Source organism: Lichenostomus cassidix, chromosome 15 (assembly GCF_008360975.1).
Source record: "Lichenostomus cassidix isolate B80296 chromosome 15, HeHo_3.0, whole genome shotgun sequence".
Taxonomy (NCBI): Eukaryota; Metazoa; Chordata; class Aves; order Passeriformes; family Meliphagidae; genus Lichenostomus; species Lichenostomus cassidix.
Window position 1 is genome coordinate 128,793 of NC_139496.1, and position 21,829 is coordinate 150,621.

A 21,829-nucleotide genomic window follows, 5' to 3' on the forward strand; every position below is an offset into this window, starting at 1 on the left:
CAGGAAGTATCCATTCCAAGAACAACTGCCTTTTCTCTCCATTATCTAAAACAATATCACAAGTGATACTGAATGCACTTAGCATAGCCATAGCAATCATTTCAGTGTGAAAAAGAAGATTCAAGGATGTTCACAGAACTCAAGAATTCCAGGAAGAACATTCAAAATTAAGCTACTATTTTAGAATAATTTAAAATGCATTACTCTAATGTTTATCAAAAAAAACTCCATCCCAATCACCAAACAGTGCACCATAAACTCCTCAAAAGCTGGCAGAAGTGCAGGCTGCATTAAATGTACACATACCAGTTCCACATCAGAAGGTACATTCAGTCCTGGAGGGGCAACAAAAGGTTCTTCATTTTCTTCTGTATTTTCTGTCTGAGCTGTTTCTACAATAAATGACAGAATAAAGTACTACAGAAAAAAACATATCAAAGTCCCCAAATATTTAAAAAAAAAAGTATATCTAAAAGGATGTGCCATCAAGGAATTCATCAAATGCAACTACATAAACAGCATTTGCACTGAAGATATTTAAATATGGTTATAAAGAATAATTGGTATTATATTCCATTATTTGATATAGCAGAAACGCTCCTCTGAAAATATTTTGCTTTACAGATTTTTATAATAATTGAAGTGAAGTTTACTTTTCAAAGTAACTTTTAGTATTACCTATTCTACTAGCCTTAAGAGGATTTGTATTCCCCTTTTTCCCGAACAGATTAGATGGCACCAAGTGAAGGAACATCTGACCACAGGAGTTGTGGACACAGCAGAACAGCCTCATCACGCATGAGATGTCACAGTGATTACTGCAGACAAATCATGCAATAAGGGGAGCTCACTTGTTTGGTTGCTTTCTGGTGGATTGGGTTTTAGGTTTTCTTTTAATGAATTCAAATAATTTAACTCCACAAAGGCACAGAGAAATTTTAGCAGCAAAGAAAGAAGGAAGGAGCAGCAGACAAAGTAAAATAGACTGTTTCTTTTGGCAGCAGCTCCAGCTAACATATTTGCTTATAGAGCCTAAAACAAATGAACTAAATCCCAGACGACACAATGCAATTCTGCTTCACTACAAAAAAGGAAAAACCCTTTGTACAGTGCAAGTAGCACAGACACTGACTGCCCTTACACAATCTCAGACACAGCAAAACCACTAAATAAGCTTTAGCACCTAAAATGACCTTGCATTGCAGCACACACCTTGGGGGAAATAAAGCACAACTCATACTACAGTAACCCACCAAGATATAGTTAGACAACCCATCATTAATTAAACGATCCTCACTTTACTTAGACACAGCTGAAGAACATTTGAAACCTTCCTTAAGAATGTGTGATAAAAACACAAAGTTACTGTAATTATAAATGGGAATATGACAACTTAATTCCATATTTTTTAGGTCATGGAGCAGGGCACCCTATGTTGAAGATCAACTCATTTATAATAATTAAGATGAAAAAATCTAAACTTAAAAATATACATTCTTAATTACTACTCTATTCTTACAATTATATTTGCCATCTTGACTAAGAAACACAATATTAGCAGACAGCCATGTACGGAATTATTATTTTTTTCTGAATAAGAATCTGGAAGACAGCAGAATTGAATTCCCTGACTACTGCAGTACTGAGCGTGCCATAGCGGAAAACAGTTAAGCTCACCAAGAACAAAGTTTGCAAAAACTCAGTAACAGAGTCTCATAAAGACTGACGAAATGCTTTCAGAATTTTTAATTGCATTTTAATGACACATATATCAACTGCAAGACAGAGCAATGCTATGTCCTCCCTCTCAATTAAGCCTTGTTATTTTTACACCTTACCTCTTTGTTTTGCAGGCTGATGCTCCTCCTCTTCAGTGGGCTCTGAAGGGTCATAATAATCACTGCCATAACGGAATCCCACTGCATTATAGGTACCATCCTCTGCCAGAGCTTCACTCAGTCTTTTATATTCCTCCTCTTGAACAAAAATGCAATTACAAACATTAGAACACATTCAGAAGCTGATTTATTATCTAAAAAAAAGTTAGTATTTCTTACTTCAGGTTTTAAATAAGAAGTTTTCACCTGATCATTTTAGCTTTCATTAAAAACTGACAGAAAAACACAGCATGTACCCACGCTGACCATTTATTTCTTCTTGGAGAGATACAGGCTGTGGATGAAGAAATTCTAATGCAATTATGCATATAAAAGCACAGAATTTCATTTATACGACACTAAAAATGAAGCAGAACATGTTTATTGTGGGGGGGTCTGAAATCCCAGTCTGCCCTCAGAATCTGGGCAATTTCTGTGTGGATCTACAGTTAAACTATGCTGAGGTCCTCTCACATATGCAAAGACTCCCGCTTTTCGAATCCACTGGGTACTGTCAAGATAACATCAGAAAAAGAGAGTATAAAATTAGGAGTAAATTTAATCTCATTATAATTTATTTAAACGTGCTTTTCTAATAACCATGTTATTCCTTGAGCAATACCTTGCCTTGCCTCCTCCTCAAGCAAGTCCGTATGCAAGGCTAAATACCTCTCTTCATCACAGAGGGCTTCTATTCTAGCCTCCTCTTCGGACAATTGATAATCTCTGTTCCAGGTGGAATATTCAGCATCATATTCAGAAAGGTCATGCAGGTGACCACGCCCATCATACCTGCAGGATGAAACAGCTGGTCAATGCAAAGAACTTAGGGCTTGGGTTTATGCGACTACTTAAATACTTACCCAATAAAAATGAAAAAAAAAGTACTTATATGTTAATGCATACTCCCTTTTAGAAGCTACTATTAATTTTGCTAATCATTTGTCACCAACTATCGAAAATTTGTTTAATAGTCTAAATTCCTTTCAAAGAAACTAATAAATTATTACAATTAAAGGCAAAGGTATCCTTTAATAGTTTAAGTGGGATCCATTTCCTTAACAGCTCTTACCGTACGTGCTTCAACCAACCAATCAATGTCACTTGCAAAATATGTTTTTCTGGAAAGTCAAATAGCTTACATTCACACAAACCCGAGTACATAAATACCTATCCGTAAGAACCAAACGGTCGAAATTTCCTCGCTTCTTTCTGCTAGTCCCGAACTCTCAGGAGAAATCTTCACCATAGAAACTTGCGTCCATTGGAGGTAAAATCATGGCTAGGCTCGGCCCCTAGCCATTTGGCTGAGGAAATAAGTTCTGGGTTATGTGATAGAGAGACACACATACATAGGAACAGTAACATAAACATGCAATTTAAGGAGGTTCACCGCAAAATCGGCAAAGATCAATGACGTACAGTTCCCTTCTCATAAGAAATCACTTTATTTGTAGGAAAAGCACTGCATTGGGATAATGTTTATGCATCAGTAAGAGAAACTGATTGAAAAGTAAAGCAACAGTAAACTCGACTCCGCTGAGGTGTCTTCCCATACACAACTCTTGACTTGTGCCAACTTGCTAGACCAAAAACAAAGAAAGTAAATATTCTTATAGCAAAAAGCAAATGAAACATAGGTCTGGTTAATCAAGCTCTGTCCACAGGCAAACTTGAACCCAAGTCTTCTCATAGCAATGTGCTTTCTCAAAATGGTGAAAATGAAGACTTCCTGCTGCTGGAGATAAAAGGAATCTAAGCTTCCAATGGCACTTACAAGATTAGCAATTGCAAGCTGCCTTAACTCACAAATGTACGTTATTGGGTATTTCAGTATGTGTGTACAGACATGCACATACTTAGTGTTTGCTCCCTACAATTTCTGTAACACCTGTGAATGGGGCTCTGCTGCACAGCATCCCAGAAACAGACTCTACCTACAAATGAGATCAATCACAGAAATGACTTGGATTAGAAATGTGCAACACAACACTTCCACTGTTGTGTAAGTGAGAAATGAAACACAGCTACAAACATTTATGGCTGTTTTGTCCTGCCTTCATGTCTATTCCAATTTAACAAATTTATTTCAATGATAACCATCATTAATGGAGTAAGCACCAAAACTGTGCAAGGGCATTTCTTTTTTCTCCAGTCTTATAGAAGGAGATCAAAAGACCTTCCCTTACTGACATTTTTCCAAGGCAAATACAGCTCTTAAGACAAAATAAGAAAATCTTGTCTAGCACCAAAGCAGTGATGAAACTGAGGAAACAACTATCTATATGTCATGTAACCCTTTTCAAACCAAATCCATTTCATCTTTTCCACTGAGGTTTTCAGGGTCAGCCACAACTCTGAAATTATTCTTTCCATGCTCCACTCACACATAACCAGCCTGACCTCCTAAATTCCCTCTTTGCAGCAAAATATTCAGAAAACTCTTTCTGAATGAATTTATTTTTAAATCACATCCTGCAGTACTAAAACAACTCAAGAGACCAAAAGGAACATCAAAGCAGATTCTATTACTCTCTCTGGTCGTGAACCTGGACCTGTTGCACAACAACCAAAGGAAGACAGCCCTGACATAAAATTTAAAAAGCAAGCACCCCAAATCAACTCCATTCTGTCCATACAGCAAATCACGGCACAAGAACAAGTAGTTTGTCCAAGAACTGCTTTTGGGGTGTCCCATCAACAGCCGGCAGCCGGATTATGTAGGAGAAATAGGAAATCACATTTCCTTTAAGGTGGATAAACACCTTTCCACTGCCCACACTGCTCCGTTCTCACAGAACATACAATGTGCCTAATAAGTACTCCCACGCAGTCAGGCTCCCTTGCATTCCAAGTGAGAAAAAACGATGTGTGTGGTTTGCACTGAAAAGGAACAGATCGTCCCCACTCTCCACCTTGCCGACCCTGCCCTGACAAGTGGAACACTAAGACCCATCACATACTGACTGCCAGGAGGAGAACCTCCCAATGCTGCCAGAGCGGGAAACATCAAATTCCCGCAGACGGGGGGGTCCTGCAGCGTTTCCAGAGAATCCTCGGAGTGCTGTGCCGGGAGGAGCTGCCTCCAGCCCCGCCACGGAAGGTCCCGACGCGCCTACCAGAGCGAGCCCTCTGCTCATCCCCCGCCCTCATTGCCCACAGCACAAGGGGGGGAACAGAAAGAGGCTATGACAGGAGATCTCGCAGCACAGTCTGGGGGTTGTGTTACACCGACCTATCGATCATGATCTTGGGGTCTCCCATCCAAGGAATAAGGTGTCGCCCCTGCTCCTGGTACTGAGCCTTCTCATCATCCCGAAACAGCTTGCAGGCATAGCCGAACACCAGCAGCTCCACACGGCTATTCCCGCCTCCACCTCCACCTCCTCCAGGGGGCCCGGGCACCGCTCCCCCGCCTGACAACAACATTAGGGGCGGCGGGCCTGCTTCTTCTGCAGTCCGTCGAGACCCTCCGACCCCTCCGTACATCACCGGGGGGCGCAGCGAGGCAGAGGCAGCTAGCAGGAGCACCGACTGTCCGAGCAGCGAGTCCCCGCACGGCCGGGCCCGCGCTAAAGCCCCTGGCCCCAGAGCACCACAGCCGCCATCACCCGAAACAAAATGGCGACCTTTCCGGTTCCGCTGGTGGCGCAGGGACAGGGACCCGCTGGCTTTTGGCAACTGCTGATTCGCATCAAGTTCCGGCAGCCCGAGAGTTAAACCCGAGGACAACACGACTCCGCGTTACCAGCGAGGACACTATGCTTTCGGTGACAACGGCTGAGGCCCGGCGGCGGAAGTGGGGACACGGGCCCGGCTGTGACGAAAGTGCGGAACACTGGGAGGGTGGAGCGGCCGGCGGGCGCTCTGAGGGGCCGCCTGAGGTGGGGCGGAGAGCGGTGTGTGCGGTAGGCTCTTCTCGGTCTTTCTCGGCCGAAATGAGGCCGAGCAGCTTAAAAACAAAAGTGAGACGTGGACGGGCGTATCCCGGTGTCCGCCACGCTCCATTGGAGCGTCCAGGGCAAGCTGAGGTGCCTCAATGCAGTGCAGGGAAATACAGATTTTTAAAGACTGTCATTTTATATGGTAAAATTATTAACACAGAAGCTAGGAAAGAGCTTATTTGCAAACTTCATGGCTCTGACAATTTGGGGTTTTTTTGCAAATGAAGTTAATGTGTTTGTCAGCATCCACTGCTTTCTTGAGACTTCTCTCTCAAACTATGCTTAAGCACTCCTGGCCGTCTCTGTGCTTTAGAGGAATCAGTACTGCACTTCTGTGTGAAAATAAATACTAAAGATACTGGCTGGGGAGACTACTAATCATTCCTGGAGGAAAAAAATGGACTACCAGTAGTTTATGTTGTTTATTAGCTTCTTAAATGTTCTGTAATTCTCTGTTCTGAAGAGTATTTTTTTAAGATTTTATTTTTGTTTCCACTTAACTTTTAAATGCTTTACCAAAGATGACTCATTTAAGATAACACATTGAAAGGATTCACAAGTAAGAGACATCAGAGGAGCTCTTAAACCTCCCGTGGTGGGAGCTAAACTGGGTGGTGATCTTGGTTTGCTTTTAATGCTGGTAGTTTAATGTCAATGTCACCGAATCTGCGGGAGAAAGAAAAACCCTCCAACAACATTTTTAATGTTAGAGAGTCAAGGCATTACTTTATTATCTGGCCAGGATGTTGTTCTGGCCAGGATGTACCACAGAAATCGTCTCTTCCACACATAGCCCGGGTGTGCAGAGAGAATCATTCCATGATACATGGCTTTTACTCAATTTTTCAGATATTTTATACAGTAAAAATACGTGGGAAAGTATTGGGTCAGTGTTCATTGGTTTAAAGTTGAGCAAACCCTCGATATTCAGTTTCTCATTGGATCCAAATTTCTTCGCGTCTGATGCTAATTAGATTCTTCATTCTTCAGTTTTTCTAATCAGTCCTTTCTGGGCCAGGATGCCTTCAGATCTGCTGGAGTTGGGATCTGGGGTAGATGTTTGTGATAGTCACTGATGTCCCGTGGATTTTCTGTTAATAGCCTTTATCTTTCTTGTTATCTTCGAGGTCACTCCCAATCTGTTGATATGCTGAGTCCATGAGACCTCATCTGGTAGAGCAATGCCCTGAAAGAAACCTAAAATTCCTTTTCCCGGGGAAAAGACAAACAAAACCTTTGACTAAAGTTATACAAAATTTTTAACCTGATACATTTTCCAACAATGGTGTAGTCATATCTTCATTCATATCTTAATGTACAAAGGAGAATGATTGAGTTCCCTTAGTTTGGCCATTAAATTGCACAAACTCTTGAGTTATTTGCCAGCTAATAAATTATTTTCATAAATGTGGATGGTGAAGAAGCGAAAGGAGTCCTAAGAGGTCTTTGCTACTGACCTCATTTGGACACCAGTGATTTTATCAGAAGTATGATTTATTCTGTAGTCCATACTGCACCAGGTAGAGCACTGATGTGCTACATTGATGGAGATAGCCAATGTTTCCTAAGGCATTTAAGAAATTTAGTGATTAAGCACTCCATTCACTGTTTCCAAATAGAGATGTTCTTCCAATTTGCTCTCTTCCTAGAGTGGGAGTCCCATGTTCCTTCCCTGCTTTGCAATACAGGATTTTCTTTGCATTTTATTCCAAGGATACCAGTTTTTCTTCTTTGAGTCTTGAAACATCAACTAATTGTGAATAATCTTTAACAAGAGACCAGAGAATGATACTAGGTATTGATTCTTTGCTTAGGAAGAGCCAGAATAACATGGAGGTCTTTGAACTTACCAAGGATTCAAAGCTGCACTGGCAACAAATCCTAGAAAACTTTTTTCCCAATGCTTTTGTTTTAGATGTCCAACATCCACCTTGTCTGTCAAACAAGACAGTTGAGTGCTGTTCCAAATCCTCCATGAAGATTACATCACTGCAAATGATGAGGCTTTGAGGAGTATCTGCCCTTATCCCCTAAAATCTATCTTGGGAGGATTTTCATAATCTCTCTGAAATCCTGGATTTCCAGAACTCTTCACAGAACTCTGTAAAACCTCTCCGTGTCAAGAGCTGTGCAGGGAGGCAGTCACGCTGCTGTGCTGCAATCTGGTTTGGTGCTGTTAATCGTTTCTCTACAATCCTTGCATCATCATGCATTTTTTAAAAGTATTTTTAAAGACAGAGTGATCACGTTAAGTAAATACATAGAAAATCTAGTGTGAAGAGTCTGGAGTCTGATTTTCAGGTTATGCTTTTATTTAGTGATGGCACTGAACATTTTGTTTGTTTAAGAATACGGGGAGAAGGAATGTTGTAGGCACAGATAAAATCTTTTAATAGATCAGATTATGAAGTGGGACAAATGAGCCTTTTGTACCCAAGAACTTGTCTGGAGCAGAGATGTTAAGAAGAATTTGAATAACTAGATGCTCTTCTAATTTGTCCAACAAATCAACTGGTCTACTACAGCTAATAGCAAACTCTCTCCTATATTTAAAGGAGAATTGAATAGCTTATATTCAACAGAAGATCTGCAGTTCCTTTGGGAAGATCAAGACTTTATGTAAAACTCTAATTATTGTGTTAATCACTATTCAAATGACAAGGAGTAAACCACAGACCTCCAACTGCAAGGTTGGACAATAGGAAGATATCAATCATTAGATTCATTTCTCTAATACATGAATTTTCATGGTTTGTTGAAAGAAAACCAGCCCTCTGGGGGAAAAAATTGCCTTGAAAATCAATGAACTCATTGCAGTTGTAATTTAGTGTTTTGATAAAGATGAAAATTAGCCAGTTAATATTCCTGTCAGTGACAAATAAGAAATATGAATTATTGTATGGGCAGTTTTCCGCATGATTGTTGGGGTGTATGCATATTTATAATTTTCTTTTCCCCTAGTCCCAGAGAAATAGGCAACGTTATTAGCAGTGAAAAAGATGGCTCAGAATCAAAAGATGATTAAAAATGCTTCTTTTCTTGACAGTGCCATTGTGTTAGGGTAGGGATTGAAGAGAGAGTACCTTCAGAGACTGCATGGTCATGACACTGCAGCAGTCAGGCAGGAACTTGTCCAAAAATAACAACATGTGAGCAGAATCAAAGGACTCAGAGCTGTGTCTCTGCAAGACATGGAGCAGCTCCTGAGTGTTTGGTACCTGGCAGGGCTAAACTCCTAAAAATTGACACTACAGTTCTGTTTCTCCACCTCACTTTGATTTCTGTCTTCAGATTTCACTGGTGTTGAAGATGAAACAGAAACAAGCTGAGCTGAACAAGAAAGTTAGGAATGTATAAAGGTATGTACGAAATTGAAAGTGAAGGGGTTATTGTGATCTTGTATTGATGAAACGATTCACCTGCAAACATTAGGCATGGAGAAAATGGCTCAAAACTTACAGCACAAGAACACAACTCAGGAGAAAAAGTCTCAGGTCACCAACAGGTTTCTTATGACTTTGGAATAGCAACTGAGTTCCATGAAGATCAGTCTCATATTTCTAACACTGATGTGAGAAACTCCTCGTTTGACATTCTTCTCTGGAAGAATAAACACTTTCAGTCCTAAGATGCACAGAGACTATGTTGTGACCAGTTGCATGGTGAAATTCAGTCTAAGCATATTGGAAGTTTGTCAGGTTTGGTGTCTAAATCGCAGCTGTTTCTTTCAGATTCTGTAGTGGGTAGCTGTGATGGATAATTTTCAATTTACAATTTACATTTACAAGTGGCAGGACACTGAATGGGCAGGATACAGCTCACACCAGTTGTTGAGTGGGTTTTCTTAAAGAGGAGCCTGCTCTGCTTAGAACCCTTGTGGCATAGAAAGGAAACAATGGACAGTTTTACCCAAAAATGTTTCTTGAACCCCATTTAGGAGAAGGATAAATCCCTGCTCCAGTCCTCCAAACCACTCCACAAAAAGTTTCCCCTCATGTACCTCAGTGTAGAAAAACAACTAACCCTTATCATGTATGGTACGTATATTTTTTTTCACCTTTAGAAAGGCGTAAACACCTTTACAGTAACTTACTGTGAAGGTGTCTACAACACAAAAAAAATTGCTGAAGAAGAGTATGCTATCCTTTTACCTTTCTCTTACGCCAGTCATTAGAAAATCAGTCACATGTTGCAGCACAATGGATCAATTTCATTGTGTACCAGTGATAAATTTAATGTAGTCTGTACATGAAAATCCCCTTATTGTGATTTTATATGTAATATAGAAGTATATGGATTCTAATAAAACCAAAAGAAACAGTAGCACTGATGGAACTCCTTTAAAAAGTACTTACCTTAAAAAATAACTTGATCCATAGTAAATTCTTTCAACTTAATTTTTCTTTGCAGTGTTCATTTTTATAATGCAAGCTTTACTGCATGAAGCCATCAGATAAAAAGGGTGCTAACGGCCTGGCCACATTTTCCTCTGACAAAGGCTACATTTAGCGGACGCAATTATGAGTGGAAGCTTTAGATAGAAATAGAAAAAGAAGGATGACAGAGCAATTTATTTTTACAATAAAACTATTAATTCTTGCACCCTCCCCTCCTTACAATATTCTGATGCTTAACACTACATTAATGAGGCACTTTTAATATAATTATGGTTGCTTTTGTTCCAGCTCTTCCTGATTTTCAGATGTGGCCTTAGAATTAACTGTCCTTGGCCAGAGTGAAATGTTCCCTTTAATTGGGCTGAAATTGTCATCTTTTAACAATTCCCTGAAACATCTTTTGCTATTTTTTACCATTTGGATTTAGGGAGAAGAAAGAGCAAACATAATTTCATGATGCTCCTCTCTTTGGGTAATTTAACCAACCTAAAATTTGTAGCATCATTGCTGGGGTTTTCACAGTCTGAAGTTCAACATAGGGCCACTGAACATTTTTTCCTTGGAATCTTTAGATGCATTATAATTTATATTCTTTTGCAGCAGTCTGAAGAATGCAGGATCTAATTCCTAATACAAGTAATTAATTAGCAACAGGCTATGTTGATTCTGGAACCAAATATAGCAATTACCCTAAAGGTCTTTAAAATGCCTCTTTAGCAATGATTTGAAGGAGTGGGTTATTTACACAGCCAGTAACAAGCTATGGAGCATTTAATCTTTCAGTTGCTGGTCTGCTCCTCAGTTGGGGTTGTGCTGGCTCTTATTTGTTTGTGGCCTATGACTAAATGGCTGACTAACAGCCAGCTAGTTTGCAGTCTCAGAAGGATGGAGGAATAAATGGACCATAGCAGCTGAATTCCCTTTTGATTTTTAGCATGTCACCTTCCGCTGAGTGCAGGGAATACAGTGCTTTGTAATTCAGCTCACCATCTTTACTGGGCTGTTTTCTTTATCTCTGTGCATGTGGCTGGCTCTAGTGGGCTTTGATATGATTATGAATGGCAGTGTGAATTACATCTCTCTCTGGATGTATGAAATTTATACCATTATCCCCTAATGCATATTAAGAGAATACTACACTTTTTCTGGACGTAAGGTGATCTTTCAATCATTAATGGGGAAATTCTTCATGGTCCAGTCCATCTGTGAACTTTATGAACTTTATGAACCCCCAGTCTTAGAGCTCCAGCAGTTTCAGACACTTTGTACATGTGGTTGATCTTTCCCTTAAAAAAGCAAGAGCAATTCTGTTGGGTTTGTTTTATACCGCAAGCACAAATGCTGAAACTGGCTCTGGTCCCTGTTTACCTTAAGGTATTAATGAAGCAACAAAGTGAATGTGCTACAGTACAGGATATTTGTTCTCCGCTGCCTCCCCCGTAATGAGCTATTTGGGTTTTACACCAATGAATGTGGCTCTTCCAGAAACAGGCATTAATTTTTTGTCTTCTGAGGTTTGGCTCAAGCAATTGCACCAGTCAGAAACACAGACATCCTGCTGGAAATGAGGCCTACTACCCTTTTTCATGAAGATGTAAGAGCAAATCTTTTAACATACCTGGAAAACAATTAGGGTATTTGCTTCCTTGACAGGAATTTTTTCCAGTTGTTTCTCCTCTGGTAAAATGCTTTGCAGTGATAGTTAAAATCATGTTCTGTGGGCCAGGAATGGGATGGAGATAATTCAGTAGAATATGGAGCAGTGCATGGTGGGAAAGCCTTCGTAGGAAACTAGAGACTGTGCCCTGGAAAAAAAGAAATTGCTAAAATAATAATTTTAAAAAATATTTGGCTTGTCCTGGAGGGATAAATGGCAAGTCCAAACAATCCATTTGGGATGTGTAGGGATTCTTTAGTTGAAAAGACTTATGAGGGAGTTCCCTGGAACAGGTTTTTCCTGGGTTTGCAGGTTTTGAAATCCAGCACTGATGTCCTGCACTTGCACAGGGCATCAGTATCACTCCTCTGAAAACTCCACACCCACGTGTTGTGGCAAAGCCGTGATTCTGTGTTGGGCACAGTGGGGTTTGTATTGCCAAGTCTGGCAGGAGAAGATAATAGAGACTTTCTTCACTTGCCTACCAACCCCTGGAGACTGCTCAGGCCTTGAAAAAAATCACTTTTCTCTTTCAATGCGTAAGACCATGCCCTCTGGTTCCTCTCAGATGCAGATTAATAGTTAATGACCAATGACTTTGGAACTGAAGAAGAAAATTAATGGTCAACTTTGGCTTACTCTGTTCAAGATGTAGGAGAATGCAATTCTTTATAAGAACAAATCTTTGCCAGATATTTGAATCTGGCATTGTCTAATGAATCATTCAATGATTAAAAATTCTGGAATCATTATAATTTTAAAAAAATAAATCACACATTAGACTTTTGCACTACTTAATGTAGCAAAGAGGGCACCATTTAAATATTACTGGCTTCATTAACTGATACTAAATTATTATTCAAAAGCAAATGCACCAATCTCATCCTGAGAGACATCTGACCTGTATTTATTTCTGCTATTGGAATAATGATAAAATGTATTGTCATTGTTAATTTTGGTCTTGCCGTCAGGAAAACTTGTCATGCTCACTGTCTATTGTCTTGAGAGACAGGAGAGGTTTGGAAGTGTGTTAGCAATGAGGGAGAGATTTGCTGACTTTGCTGAACGCCCATTCTGTGGGCATTTTCTCGGACAGCTTTTATAAATATACAGCCACCAGAAAACTCTGTTCTGTACAGTACTAAAAGACAGTCTGGATCCAGAAAGAAAAGTAAGCACCCATACTCACTCGACTTAATCCTGCATATTATGTAATGATTTTTCTTGATAAGGTGAGGATCTAGTTGATATGGCAGGCCTTTTAAATTTATGTACTCTGTGAAAGTAAGGACTCCAACAAGAATAAATTTATTTTTCTTTCTGTTTGCTTTTTCAGGTTGTCTGTTTTTATGCCACTTTTGAGCAACCTAACTAATATGACAGTATTCTACTCTGCTATTTATAGTTGAAAAAGCCATACATAAAAGCACATTTTCTCTTACAGAAAAACAGTGGTTAGATTAGATTCTGTTTTAAATGAGGTTATGCAAGTGCAGTTGGTGACACTTACTTCCTCAGACATGTCCATATTGTTGTAAGATCAATACTTCATTGATTCAAATGGTAAGAAAGCTACTATTAGATTTCATGAAGTTGTTCATTAGCAAAATACCAGTAGTGCTTACTGAATCACTAGGGTTTTATTGCTTAATTTTATGCCTAACTAAGCATACCCTCTGCTCTAATTAGTGGAAAATGAGTTAAAAATATACAGGATATGGCCTACTTCTGTACACAGTCACAGTTTAACTAATTTTCTTTAATTTCCAGGTATTATATCAACATCATAAAATATTCAACACATTTTTCATTAGCTACCATTAGATGCAGCTTAACTAATCTAGAAGTTTAGAAATTAATGATAATACACTGTTTATGAAGGCTGCCAGTACTTTAACTGTAAATAAGGCATACTAATTTCAAGTGCTCAAATAAAACTAAATGCCAATGTGAGGCATATTTGACAAGACTAGAGGTACAGAACCCCCTCTTAGTAAGAGCATGATTCTTCAACTATAGAAATACAAGCAACATCGATCAAGGATGCAAAAGTCTCCCCCTAGCAAGGATCATACTTGGTTTTAAATTACACCTGTCAGTTGAGAAAGAGATGTGTTTTCATTAACAGGTTTAGTTGTGATTAGCTGGTAACTTTGAGCAGTATCTAACTCTCTGTAAGTCTCAGCACACAGTGTGAAGGAAGCTGAAACCTGAATTCTGCCTGCTCTGTGGTGGTTATGGCTTGGGTTTTTTTCTAGTTTTATTTTTTTGATTTGTGAACAGTAGGATTTTCAGGTGATCATAGTTCTGAAATTCAAGCTCTCTTTCTGGTTGTACTTCATTTACTAACATGTTAAATCAGAGTATGCATCTCATAGGACACTTAGGAAGTTCATGCAGTCATCTAGGTACCTTTGACAGCTGTCTAGAAGTTATATAAGAAACGTGAAGTGTAATCAATGAATGAAGAAAAATTACAGGAAAAAAGAAGTTCATCTGTGGCTGTTCAAACCAAAGATACCACCTCTGGCCTGGGAGCTTCCTGAGCTGCAGGTCACTGAGGGCTGAGAGAAGTACCACAAGATATATCCCTTGTTCTCATAGATTTCCTTAGGCATTTGCTGCTGGAGAAAAGATCCTGGGCTAAGGTGGCCTTTGATTTGACCTGGTCCAGGCACCACTGTATAATTAATGCATGTAGAGCCTGCAGCAACGTGTAATCCACTGCAGTTCTGCTGCTGGATGTCAGCTAATGTGTGGTCTCTTGGTTTCCAGTCTCAATTCCAGTCTCAAATCCGTGAATTAGTTTCTCTATTGAAATCATGAAATCTCTAAGTATCATGTCAGAAGGAGAGTGAGTGACATGCCAGAAATTTGTTCTGTGGGAATTGATGGAGTCAGCATGTGTGAGGAATATAAAACCAATGGTGCGTAGATACCCCTGCCTGAACAGCACATAATTCCTGTAGAAGGGGAAAAGGTTTTATGGAGTTCTGGTGATGATCAATAAAATCAGTTCTTTGGAGGTGATCCCACTGGGCATTTTCTAGTGCATATTGTCAGGACAGGTCACCAAAACTTATTAAAGTTTTATAAGCCTCTCACGTCCTACACCTCTGTGCGTATTCAGGGCTTTCTTCCCACTAATTCCTTTATAGAGCAAATGTGTAGCGGGATGCTGGACCAGCACTGGAAAACTGTGGAACTGTGTAATCATAAAGATTTTCTAGACAGAGATTCTGTCTGAAGAAGCAGAACAATGAGCTAAACCTAAGATCAAAGAGCAAGTGACCCCGGCTGCAGGCTGGACAATGTCCTGAACAACCCACTTTACTTAACCCTGCTTTCAGCAGAGGGTTTGTAATGGAAGATCTCCAGAGGCCCCTTCTGACCACATTCTGTGAGTGTAAAATTATATCTATAAGCGTGTGTGTCAAAGTGAGTTTTCTAGGTATGGCGGAACATCTGCCAGGAGCACAGGAACAATTTAGGCTCCTCCAGAGAAACCAATTGCTCATAACAAACATCTTGAGATATATGGGAAATGTCTGTGGGGAGAAAGGTAACTTTGTTATTGTCTGCTGGCAATAACACATTCCTGCAAGTAGTTTTATTGCCGTCAGTCATATTTCCCTCAAGTGCACTCAAGGGGCAAACAAGCCTTGAATATCCAGGAGATGACTAATGTACTTGGGTAGAAGCAAACTTTCTCAGTAGTGTCAACTTTTGACACTTAAAAGTGATGCCATGAACATACCCTCTGCACTGCCACCCTCACAAAAAGCATTCCATGGAAGTGGAACGATCTCTTTCTGCATAGATTTTTGCCATTTCTAGCTAGATTTCGAGTTTTGCAACAGTCATCTCCCTCTGAGCTTTCTGTTCTTTGATTTTGTTATAATTGTCAGAAAGATGAATCTCACAGTGCCTCGTTGGTGTAGTTTCTCCCATGTAATTTCTATGCACATATATCCACTTGGATGAGAGGAAGAAATGCAGATAATGTAATCTTTGAAAATACAAGCACAAGTCTGCAGGCTCCTCTCACACAAGAAGAGCTGTGTACTCAAAGAAGCAGACCTTACCTTCAGATATTTTGATGTGCAGTGAACTGGGAATGTAACATTTTTCCTAACAGCTATCAACAAGGTTTATGCTAACCTAAAAGAAGAGAACATTATACAGCCTGTTTGGCTGTAGAGGAGGATAGGTTACGTTGGCAGATTGCTCTTCTGGAATGAGAAGTGCTCTCAAGATGGTGGCTAAAATGAGCTTCCAATACCAAAGTTGGTACTGTTCAGCTGCAGCTGCTGCCTGGCTGCTCAGGGAAAAGATTTGTTCTTGACTTGCACACAGCTGTAAGCCATCGGTGTTAGCAGATACTGGAGAAAGCAACAGTTGTCCTCTTTAGTAAGCACTAGAAAAACATTCGTTTTAATTGTCTGAATTAAAAGCCTCCAAACCTAAATAGGTTTAAATGCATTTGATTTGCATGGTTTAATGAAACAATTTGTAGCTGTTTGTTTACTGCTCCTCTCTTGATAATTTAAAGAAGAAAAAAAATAGTTTATCTATCACAATGGGTAGGTCTTCAATTTCCACTCAATTCAAGTCCTTTGGAAGACAAATAATTTCTTACTTTTCAATTTCACAGGAAAGCAAAGATAAATATAATCTTCCATACCTGTAATTGCACTGATAAACTGTATATATGTGTGGCAACAGATAAAAGTATCGTATCTGTTTTAGTGACTTAAGGACTATGAAGATTATCCCATTTATTTCTAATCATAGCAATTTGACAGTACCCTGTTTAGATTTTGTGTTCTACAGTACGTCAATAATCTTTGAAAAATGCATTTCTCTGCTCTGGTGAGACAAGGTTGATAAGGTAAACCACTAGAATGGAGTTTCAGCATTTGAGGAAATTTCAAGGACATCTACTAGGGAGGAAGAGACTTTTAATGTTTCTCTGTCTAGTTATGTGAGTCACAGGTGCATGTATATCACAGATTACTAATATTTATAACTTGCATTATCATGTTGTCTTTCAAGAGTTGCTACGAATATGTTGGGATTTGCAGAGCTCCTGCTCCCCAGGGCTTGCTCTCCCTGCTGCTGCTCACTGCGCAGGGAGCAGTGCTGTGTTGCAGGCCAGAAGCATCAGCACTTTGCCCACGACTACCTTGACTGCCCCTGGAAAGTTACAGTTAATTGAAAGGAGCATTCCATACATGTCCCTCCTTCTAGGTGTGGTGAGAAATACCTCAAAGCCAGGGTTACCAGCTCAGCTGAGCACAGAGGGAAGAAGGAATTGAATTAAATTATTTATTCCCTTATGCATGAAACATTATTCCTACTCATCTTTTCTTTTCTGTCGCTTTGTCCTGTTAATTAAGTGCCGATGGAGACTTCCCACTGTTTTCTTCTGGAGTCTGTTTCACAGTCATATCTTAGACAAATTTCCCTGGAATTCTGCCTAAAGATTTCTGTCTTGGTGTCACTACATTACTCTTGGCTACACACTCACTGATCCCCCTCAGTGATCTCCAAGTGATTATGGATCTCACACAAGTGTTGGGGTATCTTGGTGTGATGCTGTAGATGAGGAGGGAGCAGAAGGATGTGCAGAGTTTTACCCTCCATATCCAGTGCAGTTGGCCAATTCACAATTTAACTTTTTTTCCATTTATATGGGAACATAAAAGGTGTGTGCGCTCCATGACAGCTGCCTGCACATAAATTAATTTCATCCCCAGCAAATTTCCGGAAGCTGGAATTGAGCCCAAGAGTCCTTGTATTCAATCTTAGACTGCACTATCTTCTAGTGGCATTTCACAATATTTCCTCCTTTTTAACTTTTTTAGCACTTGCTGGCAGTGATCAGGAGAGTCTGAGGCACAGATAAACTAAAAAAACAGTAGCTTTTCAGCTTCTAATAAATTACAAACCTTCTATATTCTCAGGAGCAGCAAAAATAGCATGCCAAAAACCTCATTCTACTTCATGGACTTTGTTGCCATCAAACTATAACTGAAATTACAAAAAAATGTATTTGCTGTCTTTCAATACCAGTCTACATATCACAAAAAATCTGATTGATATAAATGAATTCATGGTTGATAGGTAGACTTAATAATAGATAGGTGTTCTGAAGTGCAGGCAAGCATTCTCCAAATATGAAACTGAATTTAGAAATGTTGAAGTGTTTAAGAATCCATGAAGTGATGTCGGAAGAAATATTTGCTTATTAGTGGTTTCATTTCACTTTGAGTTATTTTTCTGCAAGCCAGAAATAACAATAAATTATAAACCCAATTGGTTTTGATTAAACTGTAATGAGAGCATTTCAGGCTGTGTTCTGCATGGACAGCAGTGCAGGAAGAATGTAACTAACTGCAAATGTGCTTGTAAGGCTCAGCTGTGCATTCTGGCCCAGCTTTTAAACTTGTGTGTGTAAATTAACAAGAAGCTCCGGACTGAGCTGATGTACCAGTTTCAACCGAGCACAGACTCTCACTGAATGTGACTTGCTGACTGATCTTTGGAGTAATTAAACCATCTCTTGACCCAAAAGATGCAAGAGACACAAGAACAGGAGTTTCTTTCCAGGACCTGCAGGGTGGGCTTGCCTACATACCTAGTATAGCCTGCATGTGACAGTGTGACCTGATTTCTGGACAGCAAGAACTGAGCTTACAATTTAAGAGGAGAGAAACCACTGTTAAAGAGCCACATAAAAACTTAGTGAGTTATTTGGCCATGGGTTGGCAAGAAGGAGAGGGAGGAACAGAGTTGTGCTATGCTGGATTAGTCAAGGTTATGCTTAATAGCAATGACAAAGGTGCAGTGGCATAATCTGTGCTTTATGCCCATGAGCTAAAAAAAATCTGCAAATTATGTCTGCTCAAACTCTTGATAGTAATACTGCCTTAGCATCTGGCTCTGGAATGTATAAATTTAATTTTCGCATTTTCTGACAAAGACCTGTTAAAAGTTTGGCAGCATTTTGATCTAAAATGCAGTCTGGCAGACAAGGAAGTGAACTCCATATTCTTTCTGGTGTGACTGTATATATTACATAATTATATATAATATGTTTGGTATGTATTATACATACATGTCGCTGTTGAGCCGCTAACAGAGATGAAAAACCCAGATTCTCAGCGTAGCATAGAAAAGAGAGATTTATTATTTTGAATCCAACCTATATAGGTTTTTCAGAGGTCACCCAGATTGGTCAGTCAGAAACCTCCCCCTAGGCCTGATTGGCCAGGCCTGAACTTGTCCATATCTCGAGACACTGTTCTAACAACATCCAAACTTTATCTTTGTTTATAAAACACAGAAGAAGTTCTCGTGGGAAAGACCTGTGCTAGCCACACATACATACATACATACACATAAATATATATGTGTGTGTGTGTGTGTATATGTGCAAAGAGCTATAGAACCAGAGGGCACAACTTGATAAACAAGGGAAAAAATGGAAACAAAACCGGAAACAGTATATTTCTCTTCCTATGGACTCAGGGTAGCCTTGTTCATTTTCCATCAGGCCACAATGCTGAGCCTTTGGTACATGAACAAAAAGTCATCGAAACTATTTATTGCTGTCAGCTTTTTGGGAAAATGACATCATCAAGAGAGACTAGGAGTATTGTTTTCTTTTTCTGATTCCTGCCTAACCTGTAAAATATTGCAAACCTGTTTGGACAAATAGTGTAGGACAGCTATATCCCACTGCAAAACTTAGCTGTTCCTTCTCTTGAAATTTGTCTTCCCCTTCAGGAGTTATTGCATGCATAGGATTTACCTTATTACTTTCCAAATGATACACCATTGAGTGATTTTTGAAAAGTAAGGTTAAGTTTAACAAAATCTGTGACATGTCATAATTTGACTTTAGAAGAAGGCAGAGTGGAAAATGTTAAACCCACCCAAATTTTTGTTAAAAATATTTGTTAATTGATTATCTAATAAAATAATCAGATAGAACATGATTTAAAAAGGAATTTATTTAAGTAGTTGTTCTGATCCTTTGCATGCTAATGTTCGCTTCTCTGTCCTTCTCCATACCTAATTAACAATTTAATTCTGTTGTGATAGAGATCAAAGAAAAAGCAGCAAAAATAATCTTGGTCCTGTTCTTACACATCACCCAGGCCTTAAGCAAAGAGTCAGAGAAGGAGGGAGGTTCAAGAGGCTTTTCTTATGAACATCACAGTCATCCATGTGCTTTCCAAAGAAGTCCGGATAATGTAGGTCTGCGGTGCTGTCACTGGGGTGCAGTGAGCCTACAACACAATCTAGTCCTCTCTCTTCTCCTAGGACTAGTTGTTGTGCAGCCAAGTAATCAGACAGTTCAGGAAACTGCTCTGGCCCCGAAGCAAAGAATTATTAATATTCAGCTTAATCAAATCCCTGATTAAGCTGGCTGCAGGGCCCAGCAAGCAGAGCTGGTGCCAGCACAAGAGAGAGAGCATGCAAGCTTGTAGGTGGGGAAGGAAAAGGAAAGATCAGCATTAAATCAATTTGACCATGGAACTGCACTTCAGGTCACCATACCACATAATGCATTGCTATTCAAAGATCTGGCATAAAAATCTTTAATGTGTGTCTAAAGCAGAGGTGCATTCAAAAGTAATAGAGAATGTCTAGCAGGGGGACAGAGTCCCTGCATGAGGTGTTTTTTACCAGTCAGAGTCCTGGAGACACATCTATGCTGTGCCCACACTTGTCTGTCAGCACCAGGGAAGGATGACTGTGAGCCCAGGTGAGGGGTGAGCTCATTGCCACGCCCACCTAGGGACGCTGGAGCTCCTTGTTTTGGTGAGTGCAGCTGCAGGTTATTTTCCATTCTCTGCCTCTTGAGTGTTCTCTGGGGGCCCTTCTACACTTCACTTTCCCAGATGGCTGCTCTGCAAGCCAGATTTTGTTTGTTTATTCATTTGTCACTTTAAAAGGAACAATACTGAAAAGGGGATAGAAGGAGATGGTTCTTCTCCATCCAAGGAAAAAGAAAGGGACCTGTCAGTTTCCAGCATGTGCATTTTTGAGGTTGAGAAGATTGTCACAAAGTGTGTCTCCTCTCTTAAAAGCATCTTCTGATTCTTTTACAACCAGAAGGCTTCTGTTTAGTGAGAAGCTGAGCTTTAGAAACTCCATTTCTAAAGATATGTCAGCTTTGTATGGCTCAGCAGGAGCTATTTGCATGTTGCATCTGGGAAACTTCCCTTTGCTAATGGTTAGGTTAACAACAGCTCTGTGACAGCCTGTGATAGAAGTCCATGAAGGTCTCTGGAGAGCCTTTGCGAGGTATGACTCTGCTCCTGGTGGTTCTTCCACTGGGTTAAAACACATCTATTTTGTAGACATGCCAAAGTCACTACATTCCCACTAAATGGATGTATGAAGCTGAAAAATGTTGCCATTTCATTTTTGGGGACCTCTTTCAAAGGCATATTTATCAATCTCATACTGACAGTCCTGTCAGAACACAGAATCTCTTATTAATATATTTCACAGAACCAAAATTTATGAGATCAGCCTTTTGCAAGGGCTGAAATAATAGTGAGTGAAAAAAACTTGTGTGCAAAAGTTCAAGCATCAACAGTCTTCCCACTGGGGCATTCCAGGCCATTCAGTTCTCCAGGGCATTAAAGACCTTTTCCACCACACTGCTATGCTGAATAATGAGACGTTCAGAATTGCATAGTTCTTTCAAAGTGTTGCTAAAGAGTTTGAGGAGGACTTGGGCTGCAATCATTCTCTTGAATGATACCACTATAACGATTGGATCTCTTGTACATTCATTTGTCAAGAAAGCGTTTTTATAGCAGATACATTTGTCACCCAAGACCAGCTATAATCGAAAACCTGATACTTCAGATGCAGCACACAGCTCTCTCTCTGAATGGGATGGAGGTGCTCAAGCAGAAACCATGGTCTGTG

The 21,829-nt window shown here is 39.8% G+C and overlaps 1 protein-coding gene and 1 long non-coding RNA gene across 5 annotated transcripts in view; one reads left to right on the top strand and one right to left on the bottom strand.

Annotated features, from left to right (window-relative positions):
• SFSWAP (splicing factor SWAP) overlaps positions 1 to 5,539 on the bottom strand; it is a 35,929-nt gene extending 30,390 nt beyond the window's left edge. The window contains exons 1-4 of one of the 4 annotated variants that reach the window (XM_085075347.1): positions 5,113 to 5,539; positions 2,500 to 2,669; positions 1,839 to 1,976; positions 307 to 392 (exon numbers count right to left, since the gene is read on the bottom strand). In XM_085075347.1, coding sequence (XP_084931473.1) covers positions 307 to 392; positions 1,839 to 1,976; positions 2,500 to 2,669; positions 5,113 to 5,366 — 648 coding nt within the window. In that variant the 5' untranslated portion in view covers positions 5,367 to 5,539. Of the gene's footprint in view, positions 1 to 306; positions 393 to 1,838; positions 1,977 to 2,499 lie in introns of all 4 variants that reach the window. The other 3 variants (XM_085075348.1, XM_085075350.1, XM_085075349.1) reach the window with 3 other exon arrangements.
• Positions 5,540 to 9,768: 4,229 nt separating this feature from the next.
• The window catches only part of LOC146430081 (uncharacterized), a 175,837-nt gene continuing 163,776 nt past the window's right edge, over positions 9,769 to 21,829 (top strand). Inside the window, exons 1-2 of the long non-coding RNA XR_014855250.1 lie at positions 9,769 to 13,046; positions 15,034 to 15,275. This is a non-coding gene — a long non-coding RNA (uncharacterized LOC146430081). The remainder of the gene's footprint in view (positions 13,047 to 15,033; positions 15,276 to 21,829) is intronic.